Source organism: Schistocerca gregaria, chromosome 2 (genome assembly GCF_023897955.1).
Source record: "Schistocerca gregaria isolate iqSchGreg1 chromosome 2, iqSchGreg1.2, whole genome shotgun sequence".
NCBI classification, from domain to species: Eukaryota; Metazoa; Arthropoda; class Insecta; order Orthoptera; family Acrididae; genus Schistocerca; species Schistocerca gregaria.
In genome coordinates, this window is record NC_064921.1 from 105,396,952 (window position 1) to 105,419,229 (window position 22,278).

A 22,278-nucleotide genomic window follows, 5' to 3' on the forward strand; every position below is an offset into this window, starting at 1 on the left:
GCAAGCCAGTTTTATGTATAATCCAGTATTGTGATTTTATTATCTAAAAAATAGACACGAATTAAATTACACAGGAAAACATGAGATCCATTCTGTCTGACGTTTTGCCCACCACATCTAGGATAGCTTTTCATCACCCTCCCAATCTCCGCAATATCCTTGTCAGACCCTATGCTCTTTCTGCACCCATCTCCCTACCCTATGGCTCCTACCCCTGTGACCGTGACCGCTCCAAAAAACTTACACTATGCACCCTCCAACCACTACCTATTCCAGCGCTGTATCTGGCAAAACATATACTATCAAAGGGAGAGCCACCTGTGAAATGACACGTCGTATAGCAGTTGTTATGTAAACACTGTTCGGCCTTTTACATCGGCATGACTGCCACCCAGTTATCAGTCAGGATGAATGGGTATAGGCAGAGGGCGTATACAAGCAACAAACAGTATCTTGTTCCAGAGCATGCTGTACAACATGACCATGGTGCCTGTTTAACCACACACACCATTTGGATTCTTGCCCCCAGACACCAGTTTCTCAGATCTCCGAAGTGGGAACTAGCACTACAACACGTCCTCGGTTCTAGCTACCCACCTGGCCTTAATTTATATTAATTTCTTCTGTCTCAGCTTTTATTCACTGTAACTGTTCTTTGCTTCACTCCGTTTTAATTTCCTACATCTATCATTGTCTTTTCTGTCTATTTTTCAACACCCCCTCCCACTTTTGTTATGTAAAATGCACTTAGCTTCTCATTCTTATTAACTCATGCAAAATGTTTTAGCGGTAATCTCTGTCTTGCATATTACCCTGTCTTCCTCTGTTTAGCTCTCAGGTTTTCAAATCTCGTCCAGTGCAGTCCCCAAAAATCAAGTCTTTTCTTACCATCCCGTCCGGTAAGTCACTCCTGACCCGGGATTCTGGATGACTTTTCTGAAGTGTACCCCTTTCCCTAAAGCTCTCCAGTCCTTTTCTTTCACCCCTCTTCCTTCCCTTTCCGCTTTTCTGCAAGAAGTAGAAGACACAGGCTCCTAAAGCTTGTAAAAGTTAAATCCTTTTGTGTGTGTGTGTGTGTGTGTGTGTGTGTGTGTGTGTGTGTGTGTGTGTTCTCCTGCAGCAGCATGGTGAGTTGATTCTTTTATCTATTCATTTACATTATATTAACAATAATTGATTATTTTCTTTGGTAAACTACATTTCAGTATGTTTCAAAAAATCTTTTATGGCAGAAAAGAAGCTATGTAGATGAAAGCCATTCCAAATTTGAATAAGTAATTAGTTAATTTAAAAGTTAAGGAAGACAGGTAGTGATTGTTCTTTTCAATAACCTTTATTTAATGCTCATTGCTGTACCCACGGGAAGTGTGTGAGAGAAGAGGATGGGGAAGGTCGGTGAAGTGATGGGGTGGGAGATCTCTAAAATAAAACTACATGCAAAGAAGGAAAAATTATGCTTAGCTAGTGGCCATATAAAGTCTCACAAAAGATGACACAAATACAGTACAGCTCTCTTTTTCTGACAGAGAGAGAGAAAATGTTTGTGGAATTTTCTCATATTTTCTTCTCCTGTAATTTATTTTCTGGAATCCTGAGTAGCTTTCCTTTTCAACCTCTGAATAGTCTCCTTCCCTCTGTCCATTACTTCTCTGTGACCAGATGAAGGAACCTCTCATCCTGAAAGGTAGTGTTTGCGTCACCTTCTGTTGGCAGCGACTAAAACCCCCCAATGAGTAGAAATTTAATTTGTTGTATTTGATATATTTATGCTTTGCAATTTAATCTATGGACACAGCACAGCTTAGCATATCTTATATGTTAATCTACAACAGTAATTTGTAACAACCAACAAGAGTTTTGTTTAAGCACAAGTTAAGAACACATACAATATGAATTAATGTAAAAACTACAACATAGAGCAGGAAACTGGAACAGAACAATAAACTCCGACAGACAAAGACAAAGCAGTCTTGAGTGTGAGGTAAGACAAATCAACATTGACACTTTCTGTCTTAATTACTGGTCATTTCCTCAAACATTACGAGTTCCAACACTACCCCAGTTGTTTTACTTCCAATTATAATTCATCTCTTAAAAATTAAGAATAATTACAAAACAATTATGTATGAAAGAATTCTGATCATGAAGCATACACAGAATTGTAAAATGAATGACAATTTTATTTGACATCTATGGAAGAGTGAGTGATACAGAGAATTGAAAATAATAATATTTCATGAAGAAAATGGGTACAATTTACCACTTTGCTACTTCTCTCATGTGTCAGATATGTCCATGATGGTACGCAACAAACGGCATCTTCTTTTCTTCAGATGTATAAGCCGTAATGTAGTTGCTCTTTTCCTTGCATGATATAACGACAGAAGTAGCACGAAGAATGTTAAAATGAATCTTTCTTTTTCTGTAAAATTCATAATGAACAATTTCTTTACAGTATGATTATAAATATGTCAGCAATTAATCCTCCTTTCCAGATCACGGATTTCTATTATGTCAGTCTTCAGGCGGAGTTTTGCAATCTCTCTCCAAATTTCTTGACGATGTACAGCATTTTCAATGCCCAGTCTAATTAAGGTGCTTTCATTAATCCTTATTAATGACCTGCCAGTTATGTCATGCTGAAAGCAAAAATTATGGGAACTATACAAAGAGAGTTTGACATAGTTAATGCAAAAAGTTATAAAAAAGGCAAGAGACATTTTTCCTTGTCTTATTTTTACTGGTTTCTTTTTATATATGTTTTATTGACCATTGATGAATGTGTGTCTCAAGGTTTTTCTCACATTTGTATATATTCAGAGGCAAATTTCATTCTTATATTGAGGTGCACCATAAATATTGCACAAAACAAACTGGGGAGAGGGCAGAAATGAAGTGAGATGAAGAAACTTCATGCGGTTGGCAGAGGAATGAAGTACTGTGTAATCAACATTTAAACATTTAAAAACGTTGTAAGGTCTTCAATTGAAAGGTTTAGGGTTCAATCTGCAGTAGAGTCTGGGATATTTTCTGACCGTTAACATAACACTCACTTGTAGCAATGAGCATGTATGTGAAAAATGCCAAACTACAGCAAGATTGGCTAAGGGCATGCAATTGACAGGATGGGATAAATGTACCAAAGAAGAAAAAGCTATGTTAAAGGAGAAGATGAGACAACAGGCTGGATAAATAAGTGGAGGGGATTAAAACAAGGAAGTGTACTTTCACTCTTGCCATTTATGGTTGTCCTGGATGACAAATCACAAGTCTTGTCTTGAAACACATGAACATAAGATTGCAAAAGTTTTGTATTGTTGTGAATGAAACAGTACCTGTGATAGCAAAAAATGGGAACCAGTCCCATGGCAGTAAGAGTCTGGATTATTGGTAATTCCATACCAATCCAACAAAACAGTCAAACCAACTCACTCAGATGTCTTTCATATTTGGAGCATTCAGTGATCAGATAAGAGATGAACACTACGAATTTGCAGAGGTATACGATAATTGTGAAGAAAGTTACAGGTTGCAAATTTTCGAAATTATGTGAATTATATGCGTCTATCTCAACAAAAATGACTATAATTCTGGTTCTAATCACTGAAAATCCAATGAGTAGATCTTTTCATTGATATACAACCTGGCAGGTTTTTAAGAATTTTCACATTCAAGGTCACTGGCCTTAACCTTTGACCATGAACTTTCAAAACTCCTCACCTTCAACTTTTTTGGAAAAAAAATTGTATTGCCCCAATATGCTACCATAAACATGGTAAATATCATGATGGCAGACCACATGGATGAAAAGTGTTGGTTAACAACAGGCAGGGTAGTTTTAGAAACTAAAAAACTGCATTGAGTTTACAATGGCTTCTATCACACTTATGAATCATACAGTAGCAGTCAAGGACCTTTAAAATCACTCAAGAAGAACTCAAAGTACATGAATATCTTGTTTGTGATTTTGTACATGATTATTCCTTCACCATTCAGGAAGAGGTACAGGATAAAGTACAGGGATTTCAGTGAAATAATTCACAGATTACAATTCACCAGTTTTTAGCTTACTATGGAAATGCAAATACTAATGACATACAGCATGTTTCATACGTGGAAATATCTTATTATCTCCAGCATGATAAAGTGCGTGCGTTTTCAGTTTCTTAAAATGTCATTCCAACTCCAAATTACATTGACTACTTTTCAGATGGATGTGCTGCCCAATACAAAAATGGAAATAATTTCATGATTCTGTCCTACCATCAGGAGATTTTGAATGGATTAATTTAATTTTATTTTTTTCAGCGGTGAAAATAAAATGTTCCTTCATGTGTCTTCAACTATACATCAGTTTCCCATCACAATTAAGACACTGCCAAGCTGAAGCAATGTTTCAAGAATACAAGCACGATTCTAGGTACCTATAAGCTTTGTTGTGGAATACCTGTTAACAAAGGCACAGTGAAAACAAAGACATATTATGCTTCTTTTGCGAGAAAAAAAAACAGTGATTGCTATGTAGAAACAAATCCTATTAACAGAAATACATGGATATTTTTGCCTGTATGTGTGTGTCAGTCATTGGTGGGTTGCATATGTCTTCCAAACTTATGAAGAAACACATGAAATACAGGCCAGCTTCTTGCATCCACTTGGATCGTCTCCATCATTTGTGTTTTCTGTCACACTATACACTTCTGTTATCAGAAGATATGATATTCTCACGAGACTGGATCCAGTGACACCAACTGGAAAGATATACTCTCTCCCTGCATCAGATCCGGCACACATTAACAATTTATTGGAGACTTATGAAATGAGATGTAATCACTTTTTATTGCCTTTTCATTGATGTTACACTGTAAACGGATCATACTTCTACTACGATAATATAAAAGATATTTTTGTCAACATTACTTACAAATTGTATTTTTTAATAATTTGTGTTTAATATTTATGTACAACCGTGTTTTGATAGTATACTCATACAGGAAAAATAAATTTTTGGCCAGGATGCCTTTGATGTGCCACCTTGATATTTACCGTGTTTATAGTAGCATATTGGAGCAATTATACATATCAAAAAAATTGAAGGTAGGGTGTTTTGAGATATTTAAGATTAAAGCTGAAGGTCAATGACCTTTAGTGTGAAAATTCCTAGAAACCTGCAATGTTGCATATCAATGTAAAGCTCTACTCATTAGCTTTTCAATGATACAAGTTTCACTGTTGTACCTGGATTAGAACCAGAATGATGGTGACTTATGCTGACACGGACAAGTAAATTTCACACGGCCACCTTGGATAATGTACCATTTTCAACTTGTACTAGAGCCCACTGGCAAAATTCAACACACTTCTAGAAATCATCCCCATACAGGGCTTGAGGTAGACCAATATGATACAGATGGAATTTACCATGCTTAACTATTCAAAGAGCACTCCTTTGAGAAATTGCCTAATCACATTCCGACTGACGGAAACTTACATGAGGATTAGTGACAAATGCAGCTAATATAGAGACTTCCAAATTTTCCCCAGTAGCAATTCACCTTCAATCATGTTTTCTTGGTATGATACCTCCAGTTTCAGAGAATGTGTTCACACGTAGTTGAAAATTTCTTCCAGGTTAGGATACAACCCACCTCATAAGTTGCAGGCTTTTCTAGCATTATTACAAGCTTCATCATAAATCTACATCATACTGATTATCTCATTATTTGTATATCACACATCGATGATTACAACCCGAAGGGGAGCTCACTAAGAATATTAAGTAATGTTCTTATGAGGTGTAAATTGGCACTGGGTAAACTTGTACCAATGTCAACAAAACTGTAAACAAATGACTATCATTATGGGAGTACAAATAAAAGATAAACAAATGAATTTTCTTCATTGAATAATAACAACAAAGTAAAAGTGTGCACGCGCGTTAAGAATAAAGGCCACCTAAAAGCAGGTTATGCACATAAAATTAAAAAAAAAAAATTGAATATAACTGTTTTCAGAATAAATGAAAGAAAAGAGCCTTTTTAAGGTCCTCTTTATCAAATCAGATCTCCCCCCCCCCCCCTTTTGACAAAATCCTGGCTACAGCCTTGCGCATACCTCAGCAAACTGGCACTTTTCCATCTCTTATCTAGATCACTGGATGCAGCCCATCTGCAAGAAATCTGAGGTGGTCTGGTTGAAAATGTTTCTTTTCTGATTTGGATTGACATGGAATTACTCTTACACTAATTCTAATAGAAAAATAAACACATGTTTTTTTTGTTTAACTGAAAGGTTCCAAGCACAATACGATTTACAGAAATTGCTACACCTTGACTGAAACAAAACGAACTGAATTGGACCACATTCTATGGACACACTGTACAATTCAATGAAAATTTTTGTATTACATACATTACCTGCTGAAACTTTTCTGCATACAATGGGTAATAGTCACTGCAATGTCTTCGCAGCCATTTCTGAACATCCAGAACAGTCCACAGATACACTGGTTTTGGGCGTGCTGTTTTATTCTATAAATGAGAGAATGCATCAGTAATAGAGATAAAGTGCTCTGAAATATTATAGGAAGAAAGCAAGGCAGAAGTAAATGTCCATGAAGACTTCAAAAGACATCATTAAGCAATGCATTTGAGGCAGGAATGAAGGACATGGCAAGCTGAACTTCCATAAGATAATTTAAATGATAACTTCAACTTATCAGAAAAAAATAAGACAGCAACATACAACATGGTACCAGTGGTTTATAACAATGGTGGAGGAGTCTCAGAGATGAGTTTAAATGTTTGGAAGCTGAAAGAAGAGGAGCTTTGTACCAGCAGAAGTGTGCCAGCCAAGTGGTTTTCGAACTTTTTGGATCCTCAGCACCCTTGATTTATACTCGATCACCTGTGACTCCTTTCGCACGACATTCAACTGAAATGTGAGGTAAATAAAACTTAATTTCAAAAAAAATTAATAAGAATTATTTCTTTATTAAATGTCAAAAGTAACACATTTTAATAAACTTTTAACACTATTATGGTCAATTCTTGCAACAAAATCAAGGAGAAGGATGAGTTTACTTCTTTATCACCAGTTCCTCAAATCTCTGCACAAGATTGGAAATCTCTTTCTTCACATTCATTCGCAATCTATATTTGATACTGATGATTGCCAATGATGAAAAACCTACCTCACATAAGTAGGTTGTACTAAAAGGTATCAAAACTTGCAGATATTTCTACTTCACCAGCTCCAAAAATCAAGCTGTGATGAGTAAACAAACTTCAATTTCAATGTGGAGTCTGAAGAAATATCCATAAATTGCTTTTGTTCCTCAATAGTAAGTGTTGATGGAAGTTCCATTCTGAAAGGATCTTTCATCTAGTTATGTTGATCTACTACTTCTGGAAAGTAGTGCAGGAAGTAATCACCGCGTTCAGTTATCTGATCTACAAACAAAGAGTCAACTCTTCACCACCTGTAAGTCATTTATTCTACAATCATATGAAGAGCAGGAATAGTGCAATGTCTTTCATTATCATCCAACTTTTTCTTCCATATTACTAGACTGTCATCTACCACGCTGTCATAGTAACAACACTTACTTGCCAGCCTGCTAGATATCACAAGTAGTGCACATGTTGTTCCTTTACTTGCAAAGCAAATAAACCAAATTATTATTGTTATGGAACCACCATGGTGACCCAACTGTGAGGCCACAATGTCCTGGGAGTCTTGATACACAGTTTGAAAACCTCTGTGCTAGCATACAGGTTGTAGTAGTTGTTAAGCAGTAGTTGTTAAGCAGTAGTTGTTAAGTTAAGCAGTAGTTGTTAAGCAGTAGTTGTTAAGCAGTAGTTGTTAAGCAGTAGTTGTAGTAGTGTGAAGGTCTTAAACTTGCAGTGGTTGAAACCATGGAAAAGGGGTGTGGAAAACTAACAATACTGTGAGATATAACGAATCATCTAACTGGATTATGTGATTTGAGGGAAATTTGTTTGTTTGTTTGTTTGTTTTAGACCACAAAAACATAAGGTCATAAGCATCCACGTCATAAATTCAGATCATCAAGAAGTAAAAGAATTTAAATGTGATTATATGTTAAGCCCAATCGATGGAAGGGAAGCGAGCTAAGAACAAGGACTTCCTGATACAAAATACGCAGTAGAGATAGTGGAGGTCCTGAGCCAAAGATTAAATGTCCTTCACCATATTGCTACAAAGGATAAAAAGTAAAATGCTATTGACAGCCCATGTGTCGTTTGCATAAGCAGCTGATAACTCAGACGGCACACTTACATGAGAATGTAAGTGGTTAAAAAAGGGCATTTGGTCAGATATGGTGAACTGTCAAAGGTTGGTGACAATGAAATGACAGGGGAATCACAAATGGCAATGGCTAAAATGACGATGCCCAGTAAGCAACCTACTAGCTAAAATGATCTCCTCGCGGCAAGAGAATCAACATGAGGTTGGCCAAGCCACTCGGAGGGAGAGTTTTAATTCCCTGGAGCTTGATCCTGTGAAGAGACGACTAGTGGTGATGCCAAAGTGATACAACCTGCTGGTAGACAGCAATACGGAGATCATCCAAAGGAATGGAAGAGCTAGTGGACTGAGGTAGGAGGAATGCGGCCTTGGCAGCAGCAACAGCAGCCTCATTTCCCATCAGACTGATGTGACCACAAACCCATATGAACATCACAGCGACTCCTTCAGCAGTGAACAGGTGGAAGCTTTCTTAGACCTGTTGAACTCAGAGATGGACTGTGAACAGCACACAGAGGCTCTGAAGGGCAAAGAGCATATAACACAGTTGAAAACCCTGTGCCATCAGATGTACTGGGTGACCTGACAGAGGGTGGAGAGCTCTCTTGTATATATTGAGCAGTGTTCCAGAAGCTGATACCAAAACTGGTCAGTGACAAAGACGAAGGAACACCCAACCCCACAATTAGTCTCACAGCCATCAGTGTACACAAAGATGCTTTCACTAAGTTGTGAAGATTGAGAAACTTACTGCAATAGAGTGAATCCAAAGGAGTTTCCTTAGGAAATGAATTAAGTCCAAGGCGAACACAGTTGAAGTCCAAGATGAACACGAGCCGCTGCACGAAGCCACGGTAGTAAAGGGTTCACACCATCAGGAATGTAACCGGTAGCGTTAAGCTAAACTGCCAGAGTAGGAGCCGAGAGCGAACTCTGGAAGGTAACAGAAGAGGGACGCCCCCCCATACTGATGGTCAAGCAAGTCAGCATAAAAGGAGGCATAGGATGGTTGGCAAGGCATAGCAGACAAACAGCATGTGTATCTGCTGAGGAGAACATCACACTGGTATGACAGTGGTAGTTTGGCAGCTTCAGCACAGAGACTATCAACCAGGCTAGCGTAAAAAGTACAATGGTGAATTGTATTAATACGGCTTAAGGTGGATGGATGTGCAGATGAATAAATGAAGCACCCATAGTCTAGTTTCTAACAAATACATGATTGATACAATCAGAGGAGGTTGATATGATATGCTTCTCAGGAAATACCACTTACGACACGTAGGACGCAGGGACTGGGTGCAGCAGGCGGCCAGATAAGACACATAGGAGGACCCAGAATGTTTCCTATTAAGCATGAGCCCCAGGAATTTCGTAGTTTCAGCAAACAGAAGAGCAACAGACCTAAGATGTAAAGACTGTGGAAGAAACACATTGCGCCACCAGAAACTCATACAAACAGTTTTGTCAGTGGAAAAGCGAAAACCATTGTTGATATTCCATGAGTAAAGATGATCGAGATGTTGCTGGGAATGCCACTCAAGGAGACAAGCCCATGGAGAACTGCAAAGTCGTCGGCGAAACGATAGCTAGAGATGCTTGGTGGGAGACGGGCCACAATAAGGTTAATAGCTGTGGCAAAGATGATGAAGCTCAGGATGGAGCCCCGAGGCTCCCCTTCTCCTGCATCAAAGTGTCGAACAAGACTCAACCCTCACATACCTTCAAAACTGTCTTAAAAACTCCTGAAGGAAACGGGGCATGCAGCCTCTGACGCCCCACGTGTATACAGTATGGAGGATACCAAACCTCCAACAGATGTTGTAATCTTTCTCCAAATCAAACCACACAGCCACAGTCTGGCAATTGTGCAGAAAAACCATTCATGGCAGGTTGACAAAGTGGCAAGATGGTCATTTGCAGAACGGTGCACTCAAAATCCACATTGTCAGGGATTAGCAGACTGCAAGATTTGAGATACCATACCAACCAGCCATGAATCATACGTTCCATCAGCTTGCCAACACAGTTGGTGAGAGAAATGGCACAGAAGGAAGGTGTTTGTCCTTACCGGGCTTACGTATGGCCATGACAACAGCTTCACGCCAGCATCTGGGGAATGTGCAATCTACCCAAATGCAATTATACGTACGAAGGAGAGAGTGCCCGCATGCAAGAGAAAAGTGCTGCAACATCTGAACATGAATGTCGTCCAACCCTGGGGTGGAAGGTCAGGATGAAGTGAGATCATGATCTAGCTCCCTCACAGTAATGGTGACACTGTATGTAGCATGCACAATTCTGAGAGGAGAAGGGTGTCACCCGAGTCTCCTCCACTCGTTTCCGAGAGACAAGGACAGGGAGACAGTGGGTGAAGCTTTAAATTTCTGCAAAATAGCGGCCCACTGTGTTTGAGATAGCTATAGGGTCCATAATGCCATTATCTGCTATGATCAGACCAGGAATGGGGGAATGTATGTGGTCCCAGAGAGTTGACAGAGGTTGCCCCATATGATGGAAGAGGAGTGGAACCACTAAAAAAAAAAAAAGCTAGTAGATGAAATCCAGCTGCTTTTCTGCTATCATGAAGAATGTGATGACATTGCACACACAACAGCTTATAATGGATGCAGTTCGTCATGTCTCAATCCACCAGGGGACCGGGACATGGCACCGTAAAGATAAAGTGCGAGGTTTGGATAGTGGTAAGGATAGTGTTTGTGAGGTACACTACCTTGTCATCACAACTAGGGAAATGTTGTTCATCGGTCATCTGGAAGGGATAAAGCCTCCAGTTAGCCTTAGAAAGCTGCCAATTGGGTTTATACATAGATGGGGTAGGATTCATATAATGAATAGAACAGAGGATATGGTCACTTGAGTATGCGTGTGAGAGAACAGACCACTCAAGACCAGACCACTCAACACAACACACAACCTGGGCAGTGCATACCAATAGGTACAAATGGGAAGAGATGTGCATGGAGTCTGGAAGAAATGCTAGTGCTCCAGTGTTCAGGCAAATGAGGCTGAGTTGATTGAGAAGGTCAGCCAAGAGGGCACGTCTGGAACGGTTATGGAAGAGCCCCAAAGGGGATGGTGTCATTAAAGTCACCCAGCAGCAAAAAGAGGTGAGGGAGTTGGTCAATAAGCTGGAGGAAATCTACCTTGGTAACAGCTAATGATGGAGGGATGTAGACGATGCAAAGAGAAAATGTGAAGTAAAGAAGTATAATGCGAACTGCAACAGCTTGCAGCTGAGTGCTCAGTGAGATGGTTTGGCTATGAATGTCATCCTGGATAAGCAGTATGACTCCCCTGTGAGATGGAATGCTCATTGGTACAGGGCACAGAGGCTGGAAGACACTGTTCCCTGAGATTTACAGAGGCGCTGGCATTGTCACTGGGCCTGTCTGCAGATTCCAGGGCAAAAAAATCTGAGAGAAGACTGACCCCTTCTTGGTCTCCAGTGAAGTTAGTTTTTGTAATTAATCATCCATTTGATATGATAATGTCCTCTAACTGTCCATATTGTGAATAAATTCTTTAATCTATTTAACATTTTCTTATCTTTGTCTGGCATTATAATCTTTCCCCTATATTGTTTCTTCCATTGCCAGATAAACTATTCTTAAATGACAAGGTACATATCAAAGTAGTCTATCCCTTCTACTGGTTAGAATTTTCCACAGACTTTTTCTTGTGGATTCTTTCTGTTACCTCTGTACTTGACACTTCATCTGGCACCTTCTAGTATCCTCCCACAGACACACACACTTGAAATATTTTTAGTTTCTGCCTTATCAGATTTCCCTTAGTTCATTTCACACTTTCTTACACTACTGTTTTAATATCTTCTACCCTTATACTATATCAATTTTTTATACAAGTAAATAATTTCAAAAAACTGTTTTTGCTTCATCCAACCTTTTTCTAGCATTTTTCTCACTTCAGTCATTGTGTTAAATTAACCCATAACGTAGGCAAGTATGCTATTCAGTCCATTCAACAAGTATTTCTTACTTTTGGTGAGAAGGGAAATGTCAGCTGGAATCATACTGCTGATAAAAACCTCTTGGGTTTCTAGCCGGATGGCAGTGTTTAAATACTGCAACATTTCGAAGAGCATCATACTCATCATATCCTCATCATCTCATGAATTGTCAAGATACTGTGGATGCTTTAATATTTATACTAGCAGTGTGCGGGCCCCTCCACCTAGCTATGGGCAATCGGGTACTGTCCGGCTGGAGGGGAGGGAGTGCTCTGGGCATTACATTTGTGTCTTGCTAGTTGCCCTGTGCTGGGCACTTTCACAATGTATTACTGTCAACACGAGATTCCATGCCACAGCCATTTGGCATCCTTTGTCCCTGTAGACCAGATTCTCGTGAATCCATATTTCAATGGATTCCCTTACAAAGTTCTCCCAATAGCCATTGAAATGCAACACAAACACTGTCGTCAGAACAGTGCCATTGGATTACTCTGTATAACATGAAAATAGTTTTCTGACCACCACCAAAGATGACAAAGTGGCTTGGCTTTGCAAAAGACCCACTTAAACAGAACATACATGGGATTACTAGAGGTGACGAAAGTCATGGGATACCTCCTAATATAATGTTGGGCCTCCTTTTGCCCAGTGTAGTGCAGCAACTCAATATGGCATGGACTCAACAAGTGGTTGAAAGTCCCTTGCAAAAATAGTGAGCCATACTGGCTCCATAGCTGTCCATAATTGGAAAAGTGTTAAAGGTGCAGGATTTTGTGCTTCATGTGGGCCACAGGACCAGTCATTCCATGCAGACACAGCCCACACTATTATGGAGTCACCGCCAGCTTTCACAGTGCCTTGTTGAATACTTGGATCTGTGGCTTTGTGGGGTCTATGCCACACTCAAACTCCACTATCAGTTCTTACAACACAAATTGGGGCTCAGCTGACCACGCCACAGTTTCCTGTCGTCTAGGGTCCAACCGATATGGTGATGAGCCCAGAAAAGGCGCTACAGGCGATGTCTTTCTGTTACCAAAGACACTTATGGTGATTTTCTGCCACCATGGCACATTAAGAGCAAATTTTGCGGCACCGTTGGCCACTGAGTTGTCTGTGGTGAGAAATAACACCTGAAATTTGGTTTTCTCATCACACTCTTGGCAATATAGATCTCAGAATCTTGAATTCCCTAACAATTTCCAAGATGGAATATCCCATGTGTCTAGTTTCACCTACCTTTCTGCATTCAAAGAATGTTAATTCCTGTTGTGCGGCCATAATCATGTCAGAAACCTTTTCACATGAATCACCTGAGAACAAATGAGAGCTCTGCCAATGCACTGTCCCTTTATACCTTGTGTGCATGATATTATTGCCAAGTGTATACATTATATCGCTTTCCCATCACTTTTGTCACCTCAGTGTAGAGCATTGCCAGCAAATGTGGGTACTTATACAATAGGCAAATGCAGCACTGTGTTTCAAAACACTGCAAGGAGCACATCAGACATGTGCGACTGGCACTCATAGAGGAATCAGTAATAACAGAGCATAGCCTCAAGTAAGGCCCTATCTTTGTCTTTCAGATCACCAAGCTGCTATGCCAAGCAAATGGCAATTGGTTGGTTTGTAGATTAAAGGAACTAAACTGCAAGGTTATCAGTCCTTTTTTCCTTAGTCTCTCAGATCTTGGATTAAAACCATACCTGAAAAGAATCCTATCACCTGAAATCCAGGGAAGGAATAAAACGCTTAATACTGTTAACTAAAAGGAAAATAGCGATTGAAGGCATTAAAACAATATAGCAGATGGCCTTGGCTGGCTGATCACAAGAATAAAAAAGGATGAGCCAGCCACTCTGCAACACACTAAAATCTCCAGCTTAAAAACAAAAGGTAAGAGAAATAAATATGGTGAAAGACGAACACCAAGTCAGACAGACAGCACCAGAGGGTGTGAGGAAGAGTCTAAATTAAGGTAGGGTGATGGCATGAAAGATGAGGCAGAGGCACCATGCTTTAAAAGACTAATAAAAAAAAACTTCATGGATAAAACTTAAAACTATGTTAGCCACTGAGGTATTATCACCTAAAATCGAAGGGTGCGTGTCGGAGATTAAAGGTCCACCTCAGAGTTGCTAAATTTGGACTGTCCAACAAGATGTGGACTACTGTCAAACGTGAACCATAGCAACATTGAAATGCGTCCTCACAATGTAGGAGGTTATTGTGAGTCAGTCAAATATGGCTGATATGGAGCTGGCAAAGGACATTGGACCCTTGTGAGAGCCTTGCATGGAGAACCGCCACACATTCATCAAATCCTTTATCATATGTAACTTATTCGGCAAAGTCAGGGAAAGCCATTCTGTATTGAAGAGCCCAAAAGGTTCGCAGCATAATACCAATCAAAGATCAGATTCTGGTATGCCGATCTCAAGACTATTTATGAGTAGCCTCTTTGGCTAGCCCGTCGGCAAGTTCATTTCCCAGAATTCCAACATGTCCCAGGTTCTATACAAGGACCTCTGACCACCCATGTTGTTTGAGGGCATAAACAGACTCCTGGATAGTCATTACCAAAGTATGGTGAGGGTGGCACTGATAGAGTGCTTGTAGGTTGCAAAAGTCACTACAGATGGGGAAGGACTCACCACTGCAAGTTCGGATATGCTCAAGAGTGCAAGAAATGACTGTAGCCATCCAGGAAGAAGCACTGTTCAGTATGTCCAGCGTGGGCATAAGCGAAGCCAGAAAGATGACCTATCATCAAGCCATTGGTGCAGGTATTGCCCAAGCCCTAGAACACATGAACAATAAATAAAAATTGGTGGTGAAGGGTCTCAGGAGGAACTAAGTCTTTTGGGCCTAGAGATAGGTCCAGACGAAGCTGTGGCCGAGATATGGACCATGGAGGTGTACGTTAGAGGACCCCGTGGACAGATGGTGCAGGGAAAAACTCAAGGTCAGAAAGAAAGGACCGAACATGGACTGCTATCACAATGCCTGACCTGGACTACCACTGCGGGAGAGGGATTACCCTGTTTGGCAAGAGGAGGCGGTAATTTGGATGCCCAGGTGAACTACAGACATGTGAGGCATCATTAAGAAGCAGTTGTTGATGCCTGATCCACAGTAGGAGGACCGTAGCAAGTCGAACAACGAAGTGGTGTATCTGGTATATATCTGCATTTTTTTTTTTTTTTGGGGGGTGGGGGTGTTTAAAGGCGCTCAACTACTGAGATCATTAGCGCCCAGTCACAATTGTAAGAGCACATAGAATCTAGTAAAACTCAAGGGGGGGGGGGGGGGGGGGGACGGACACCAGAAAGTTCTTACAAAGATGCAGATAAAATAAGTGAAAGAGTTAGATGTCTTTGGACAAGCCAGTCAAAGTAAGAAAATGAAGAACACGAGCAGCTGCTCGAGCGTCATCAGCTAAAATATCCTGTAAAGTAGACGTCAGAGACAGAACAACACGAGATTGACTAAAACGGGGACACGACAATAAAACATGTCGCACTGCGGGGCTGGGTTACCGGAGAGCAGGTAACGGTGGCTAAACTGGCAATGCCCAATCCGCAACCTGGTCAGAAGGACCTCTTCTTGCCGAGATGGTCGGGAGGAGGTTGTCCAAGCAGTTGGGAATGGTTTTACGGTCCGGAGCTTGTTTCCTTGAAGTGATGACCAAGTATCCCACCACAATGACGCAAGCCTCTTACAAATAACCCCACTAATGTCAGATGACAGGACACAATGGGAGGCTGGCCGGGCAGGAGGGCTGCAGCCTTGGCTGCAGCATCAGCAGCCTCGTTCCCAGGCACTCCGACATGGCCGGGAACCCACAGAAAGCTGACAGGAGAGCCATCATCAGGAAAAGAACGGAGGGACTGCTGGATCCGTTGCACCAAGGGATGGACCGGATATGGAGCTCCAAGGCTCTGAAGAGCACTGAGTGAATCAGAGCGGAGTACATACGATGAATGGCGGTGGCGGCGGGCATACTGAACGGCCTGATGGAGAGCAAAAAGCTCGGCCGTAAAGCTGGAACACTGGTCGAGGAGCCGGTATTTAAAGGTGACGGCCTCGACGACAAAGGCACAGCCGACACCATCGTCAGTTTTGGAGCCATCAGTGTAAATAAAGGTGTGACTGGCAAGTCGCACACAAAGTTCGACAAACCGTGAGCAATACACTGCAGCCGGAGTACCCTCCTTCGGGAGCGAGCTGAGGTCGAGATGAATACGAACCGGAGCCTGGAGCCAAGGTGGTGTTGGGCTCCTACCCCCTCTGAAGGTGGTAGGGAGGGCAAAATCCAATTGTCGAAGCAGGCGACGAAAGCTGACTCCAGGGGGCAGCAGGGCAGACACGTACAACCCATACTGAGGTCGAGAGAATCGGCGAAGAAAGACTGATAAGAGGGGTGGTCGGGCATTAACAACAGCCGGCAGGCATACCGACAAAGCAGTACGCCGCGCCGGTAGGTCAATGGTAATTCGGCAGCTTCAGCATAAAGACTCTGAGAGAATGCTCCGGTCGCAAGACGTAACCCCCGATGGTGGATGGAGTTGAGACGGCGTAAGAGGGATAGCCGAGCAGACGAGTAGAAGAGGCTCCCATAATCCAGCTTTGATCGGACTATGGACCGATACAAGCGAAGCAGGACAGTGCGATCCGCTCCCCAAGATGAACCACTAAGAACTCTGACGACATTAAGGGAACGTGTACAACGAGCAGCCAAATAAGAGACCAACAAAGTTTCCTGTCCAGTGTGAGCCCTAGAAACTTAGTTGTTTCCACGAATGGGAGAACAATGGGACTGAGATGTAAGGATGGCAGAAGGAACACTTTATATCGCCAAAAGTTGATGCAAACCGTCTTATCTTCAGAGAACCGGAAGCCATTAGCCACACTCCATGAGTATAGGCTGTCAAGACAACGCTAAAGGCAGCACTCCAGGAGGCATGTTCTCTGGGCACTGCAGTAGATCGCGAAGTCATCGACAAAAAGAGAGCCTGAGACATTAGGTGGAATGCAATCCATAATTGGATTGATCGCTATGGCAAAAAGGGCTACGCTCAAGACGGAGCCCTGAGGCACTCCGTTCTCCCGGAGGAAGACGTCGGACAATACGCAACCCACACATACCCTAAACTTTCAATCTGTTAAAAATGAATCAATAAAAAGGGGCAGGCGACTGCGTAGACCCCCACCTGGGCATAGTGCGGAGGATACCTCCTCTCCAACAGGTATCATAAGCCTTCTCCAAATCGAAGAACACGGCTACCGTTTGGCGCTTTTGCAAAAAGTTGGTCATGATGAATGTCGAAAAGGTCACAAGGTGGTCAACAGCGGAGCGGCGGCGACGAAAGCCGCATTGAACATTGGTAAGTAGCCGTCGAGATTCAAGAATCCAAACTAACCGAGCGTTAACCATGAGCTCCATCACCTTAAGACACAGCTTGTAAGAAAAATGGGGCGGTAACTAGAAGGAAGGTGTCTATCCTTCCCGGGTTTGGGTATAGGAACGACGACGGCGTCACGCCAACGCATGGGGACTTGACCTTCGGTCCAGACGCGATTGTAGGTATGAAGAAGAAAGCTTTTGCCTGCCGGAGAAAGGTGTGTCAGCATCTGAACATGAATGGCATCTGGCCCCGGAGCAGAGGACCGGGACAGTGCAAGTGCACGTTCGAGTTCCCGCATAGTAAAGGGGGCATTACAATTTTCCAGATTCAGCGAGTGGAAGGAAGGTCACCAAGCCTCTTCCACCTCTTTCCTGGGAAGGAAGGCAGGGTGGTAATGGATGGAGCTTGAAACCTCTGCGAAAAAGCGGCTGAAGGCGTTGGAGACATCCACAGGATCAACAAGTACCTCATTACCTGAAGTCAGGCCAGGTACCGAGGAGTGGGCCTTAATGCCCGACAGTCGGCGCAGGCCACCCCAGGTGACAGAAGAGGGAGTAAAACTGTTAAAGGAGCTGGTGAAAGAGGCCCAACAAGCTTTTTTGCTGTCTTTGATGACTCTATGGCATTGCGCTCAGTCGTTCGTATCCAATACAATTCGCCAACGTAGGATGGCGGCGAAAGGTGTGTAAAGTGTGTCGTCAAGCACAAATAGCGTCTCTACAAGCCTCATTCCACCAAGGGACGGAAACGCGACGTGAAGAAGAGGTAGTACGAGGAATGGAACGTTCGGCAGCATTGATGATAACAGCCGTGAGGTATTCGACCTGACTGCCACAACTGAGAAAATCGCGGTCCGGAAAGGTCGCCAGGGAGGAGTAAAGTCCCCAGTCGGCTTTCGGTATGTTCCAGCTCGAAGAACGTGGGGATGGGGTGTGGTGCAGGAGACGAACAACACAGGGGAAATGGTCGCTCGAATAGCTGTCAGAAAGGACATACCACTCGAACCGACGGGCAAGAGTGGTAGAACAGATCAAGCGGTCCAAGTGGGAGTAGGTATGAGTAGAGTCCGAGAGGAAAGTCGGGGCGCCAGTATTGAGGCAGACAAGATTGAGATGGTTGAAGACATCCGCCAAGAGGGAGCCTCTCTGACAGGATGCAGGAGAGCCCCAAAGGGGATGATGGGCATTGAGGTTGCCAAACAATAAAAACGGCAGAGGAAGCTGAACAATCAGGTGCATCATGTCAGCCCGACTAACTACGGATGACGATGGAGTGTAGACCGTACAAACAGAAAAAGTAAAGGCAGAAAGAGTAATACGGACAGCTATTGCTTGGAGGGGGGTGGTCAATGAGATGGGATGGTAATAGACATCGTCTCGAACGAGCAACATGACCCCACCATGAGCTGGAATACCGTCCACAGGGGTGAGGTCAACCCGCTCCGAGGTATAGTGGGTAAAAGCAATACGGTCAGTTGGGCGCAACTTGGTTTCCTGGAGACCAAGGACGAGCGGACAGTGCAGGCGGAGGAGCAGTTGTAATTCCTCCCAATTAGATTGAATACCTCTTATGTTCCAATGTAAGAAAACCATCGCTAGTCAGAAAAAAGGGGGAACGAAACGGGTGGAGACCTGGTCACCTCGACAGCCGCGGAGGACCAGGTGTCGAGGGAACAACGCTACAACCTGTGCGAGGCGGATCCTGTTCCATCGAGTCGTCGCCAGCTGCGGCTGCATTCCTGGGTTGTGTAGGAGGGGCAGCATCATTCGCCGACGACAGGCCAGCTGAGCACCTGGCAGCAGATCGTCCCGGCGAAACTGATGATGGCCGGGAGCAGCGACTCACGGATGGATTGTCAGACGAAATGCGCTGGGGTGGAGAGGGGGATAAAGACTTCTTCTTGGAAGCCTTCTTGGAAATCCGATGAGGCATAGGGATGTTGGACTGGATCCGAAGAAGGTCCACACGCGCGGGGTCCGTTTTGGAACGCCGGACCTCGGAAGCCGGGGTCCCGAACATTTCCCCGATGGACGCCTGAGAAGAGGATCGCTTCTCAGGCGGCAGAGGGGGAGGAGGAGGAAGGGTGGCCCCTGGGGCAGAGGGGGCAGGGGCCGCGAGGGAGGATGATTTGGAAGGGAGGGATTTGGGAGGAGGAGGCATAGACCCCAGATGGGGTGAGGAGGTGGAGGGAGGACAGGATAGGGGTGAGGATACTGTGGAAGGAGTGGACACGACTGAGGCAAACAAAGTTGTCAATGTCACGGGATGGAGGCGGTCATACTTCTTCCTAGCCTCAAAATAAGAGAAACGGTCCAGTTTTTAATTCTTGAATCTTCTTCTCCTTCTGATACGTGGGGCAGTCTAAAGATCTAGGCGAGTGGAGGCCAGGACAATTGACGCACCAAGTTGGTGGGGTGCATGTATGTTCCTCACAAAGAGGACGTCCACAATTGCCACGAAGGGGCTCAGCCTCACACCGTGACGACATGTGCCCGAAGCGCAAACACCGAAAGCAGCGCATAGGAGGCGGGACGTAAGGTCGCATGTCGCACCGGTAGCACATCACCTTTACCTCCTCTGGGAGAACGTCCCCCTCGAAGGCGAGGATAAAGGCCCCGGTGTCGATGCGACGGTCATTGGGGCCGCGCTGGACTCGCCGGACGAAATGCACGCCTCGGCGCTCCAGGTTGGCCCTGAGCTCCTCATCAAATTGCAGCAGGAGGTCCCGATGAAAAATAACCCCCTGCGTCCTATTCAGTGCCAGATGCGGGACAATGGACACTGGGATGTCCCCTAGTTGGAAGCATGCCTGGAGCGCCACCGACTGGGTGGCGGAGGTGGTCTTTATAAGAACGGACCCCGAACGCATTTTACTGAGAGCCTCGATTTCCCCTAAGATGTCCTCGATGTGCTGGACAAAGAACATGAGCTTGGAGGTGGCGAACGTCCCCCCATCGGTCCGAGAACAGACTAAATAGCGGGGGAAGTACTTTGCCACAAGCCAGCGGGCCTGTCCTTCCTCCCAGGGAGTGGCCAAGGGGGAAAGGGCAGGAGAACCAGAACCAGAGACAGTACCTTTCTTTTTAAAAGTCTCGGTCGCAGATCGACCTTATACATGTTGACGTTTCATCTGCGAAACGTCCGCCCCGATACCACCCACTCCGACCAGGGGCTCTCCCCACGGGCGCCACCCAGCCTCAGCAAGGGCACCTGGCAGGATGACCGTTGCCGGGAGTCCTGATGCCCCAAGGATACGGGCCCCTACTCCTCGGCTGACATGGGGAGGGTGCAGCTCAGGTATAGGCACTATGATCCCTGTGTTGTCAGGGGGCTACAACCTAGAGGGTACATGATGACCCCACCACAATGGGCTGGCTAGCATGCTGGATTTCGGGTGCCATGGAAAGTCCATCATAAGTGTAGGTGCAGATGGGGTTTTTATGGATGTAACTTGTGCAACCCATCAGGTGTTTAGGCCCGATTTGAGGAATAGTGGGTGCGGTTACAATGCCGTTACAATGCTGAGTGCCAAGGTCTTAGTGCACTGAGGATCAGTGATACACCACGTAAGGCGTCCATCTCCCCAAAACGCTCGCACTTCTGTAGAATTTTGAAAAATGGAGGTCAAACCCCAAGGGGGACCATCACATGGAAGGCCGAAACGGTTGAAATTCCATTTAGTCGCCTCTTACGACAGGCAGGAATAACTCGGGCCTATTCTTACCCCGGACCCGCAGGGGGGAGCATCTACAATGCTGGGGGCGATGCCAAACCATATGCCAGACTCCCATAATCAAGGCAGGACTGTGTCAGAGATTCATAGAGCTGTAGAAGTCTAGATCGATCTGCACGCCACCTAGTGTGACTCACGCAGCGAAGAGTGTTAAGATGCTATCAGCACTTCTGCTTAAGCAGACGAAGATGGGGAAGCCAAGTTAGCTGGGCATCGAAGACCAGTCCTAAAAAGTGACACGCCTACATTACGCTAGTAATTGGTCATTGAGGTAAAGTTCAAAATGTGGGTGGACAGTACAACAATGACAGAAGTGCGTGACACAAGTTTTGGCAGGTGAGGGCCTATGACTGCACCTTTCATATGGCTCCCAACAGTCGGTGTTCAGCAAGACCGATACAAGTGGAGCAAAACTGAATGCAAAAATCATCAATATATAGGGAAAGTGATACTGAGAACCCCAGAGTCACTGCTAGATCATTAATGGCCACAAAAGAGAGGACTGCTTACAACAGAGCCTGCAGGACCCTTCTTGTGGATATGTGCTGAACTGTGGAAAGCTTCAACTTGAACTCTGAAAGTACGGAGTGAAAAATTTCTGTATGGAGATCAAGACCAGGTCCCGGAGACCCCACTTGTGTAATATAGCAAGGATATGATATTTCCACATTTTGCCATAGGCCTTTTTTTTATGCAAAAAAGATGGCAATAAGGTGTTGACTTCAGGTAAAGGCTGTATGGATAGCAGATTCTGGGCACATCAAATTATCAGTGGTGTAGTGGCCTTGGCAGAAACCACCCTGGGACGGAGCCAGAAGGCCCTGAAACTCAAAGGAACCAACACAACCACCAGCTGACCATGCATT

At 43.9% G+C, this 22,278-nt stretch overlaps 1 protein-coding gene across 1 annotated transcript in view; it reads right to left on the bottom strand.

Annotated features, from left to right (window-relative positions):
• Positions 1-1,319: 1,319 nt before the first annotated feature.
• The window catches only part of LOC126336451 (protein aveugle), a 31,553-nt gene continuing 10,594 nt past the window's right edge, over positions 1,320-22,278 (bottom strand). Inside the window, exons 2-3 of the mRNA XM_050000161.1 lie at positions 6,417-6,530; positions 1,320-2,639 (exon numbers count right to left, since the gene is read on the bottom strand). Coding sequence (XP_049856118.1) covers positions 2,472-2,639; positions 6,417-6,530 — 282 coding nt within the window. The 3' untranslated portion in view covers positions 1,320-2,471. The remainder of the gene's footprint in view (positions 2,640-6,416; positions 6,531-22,278) is intronic.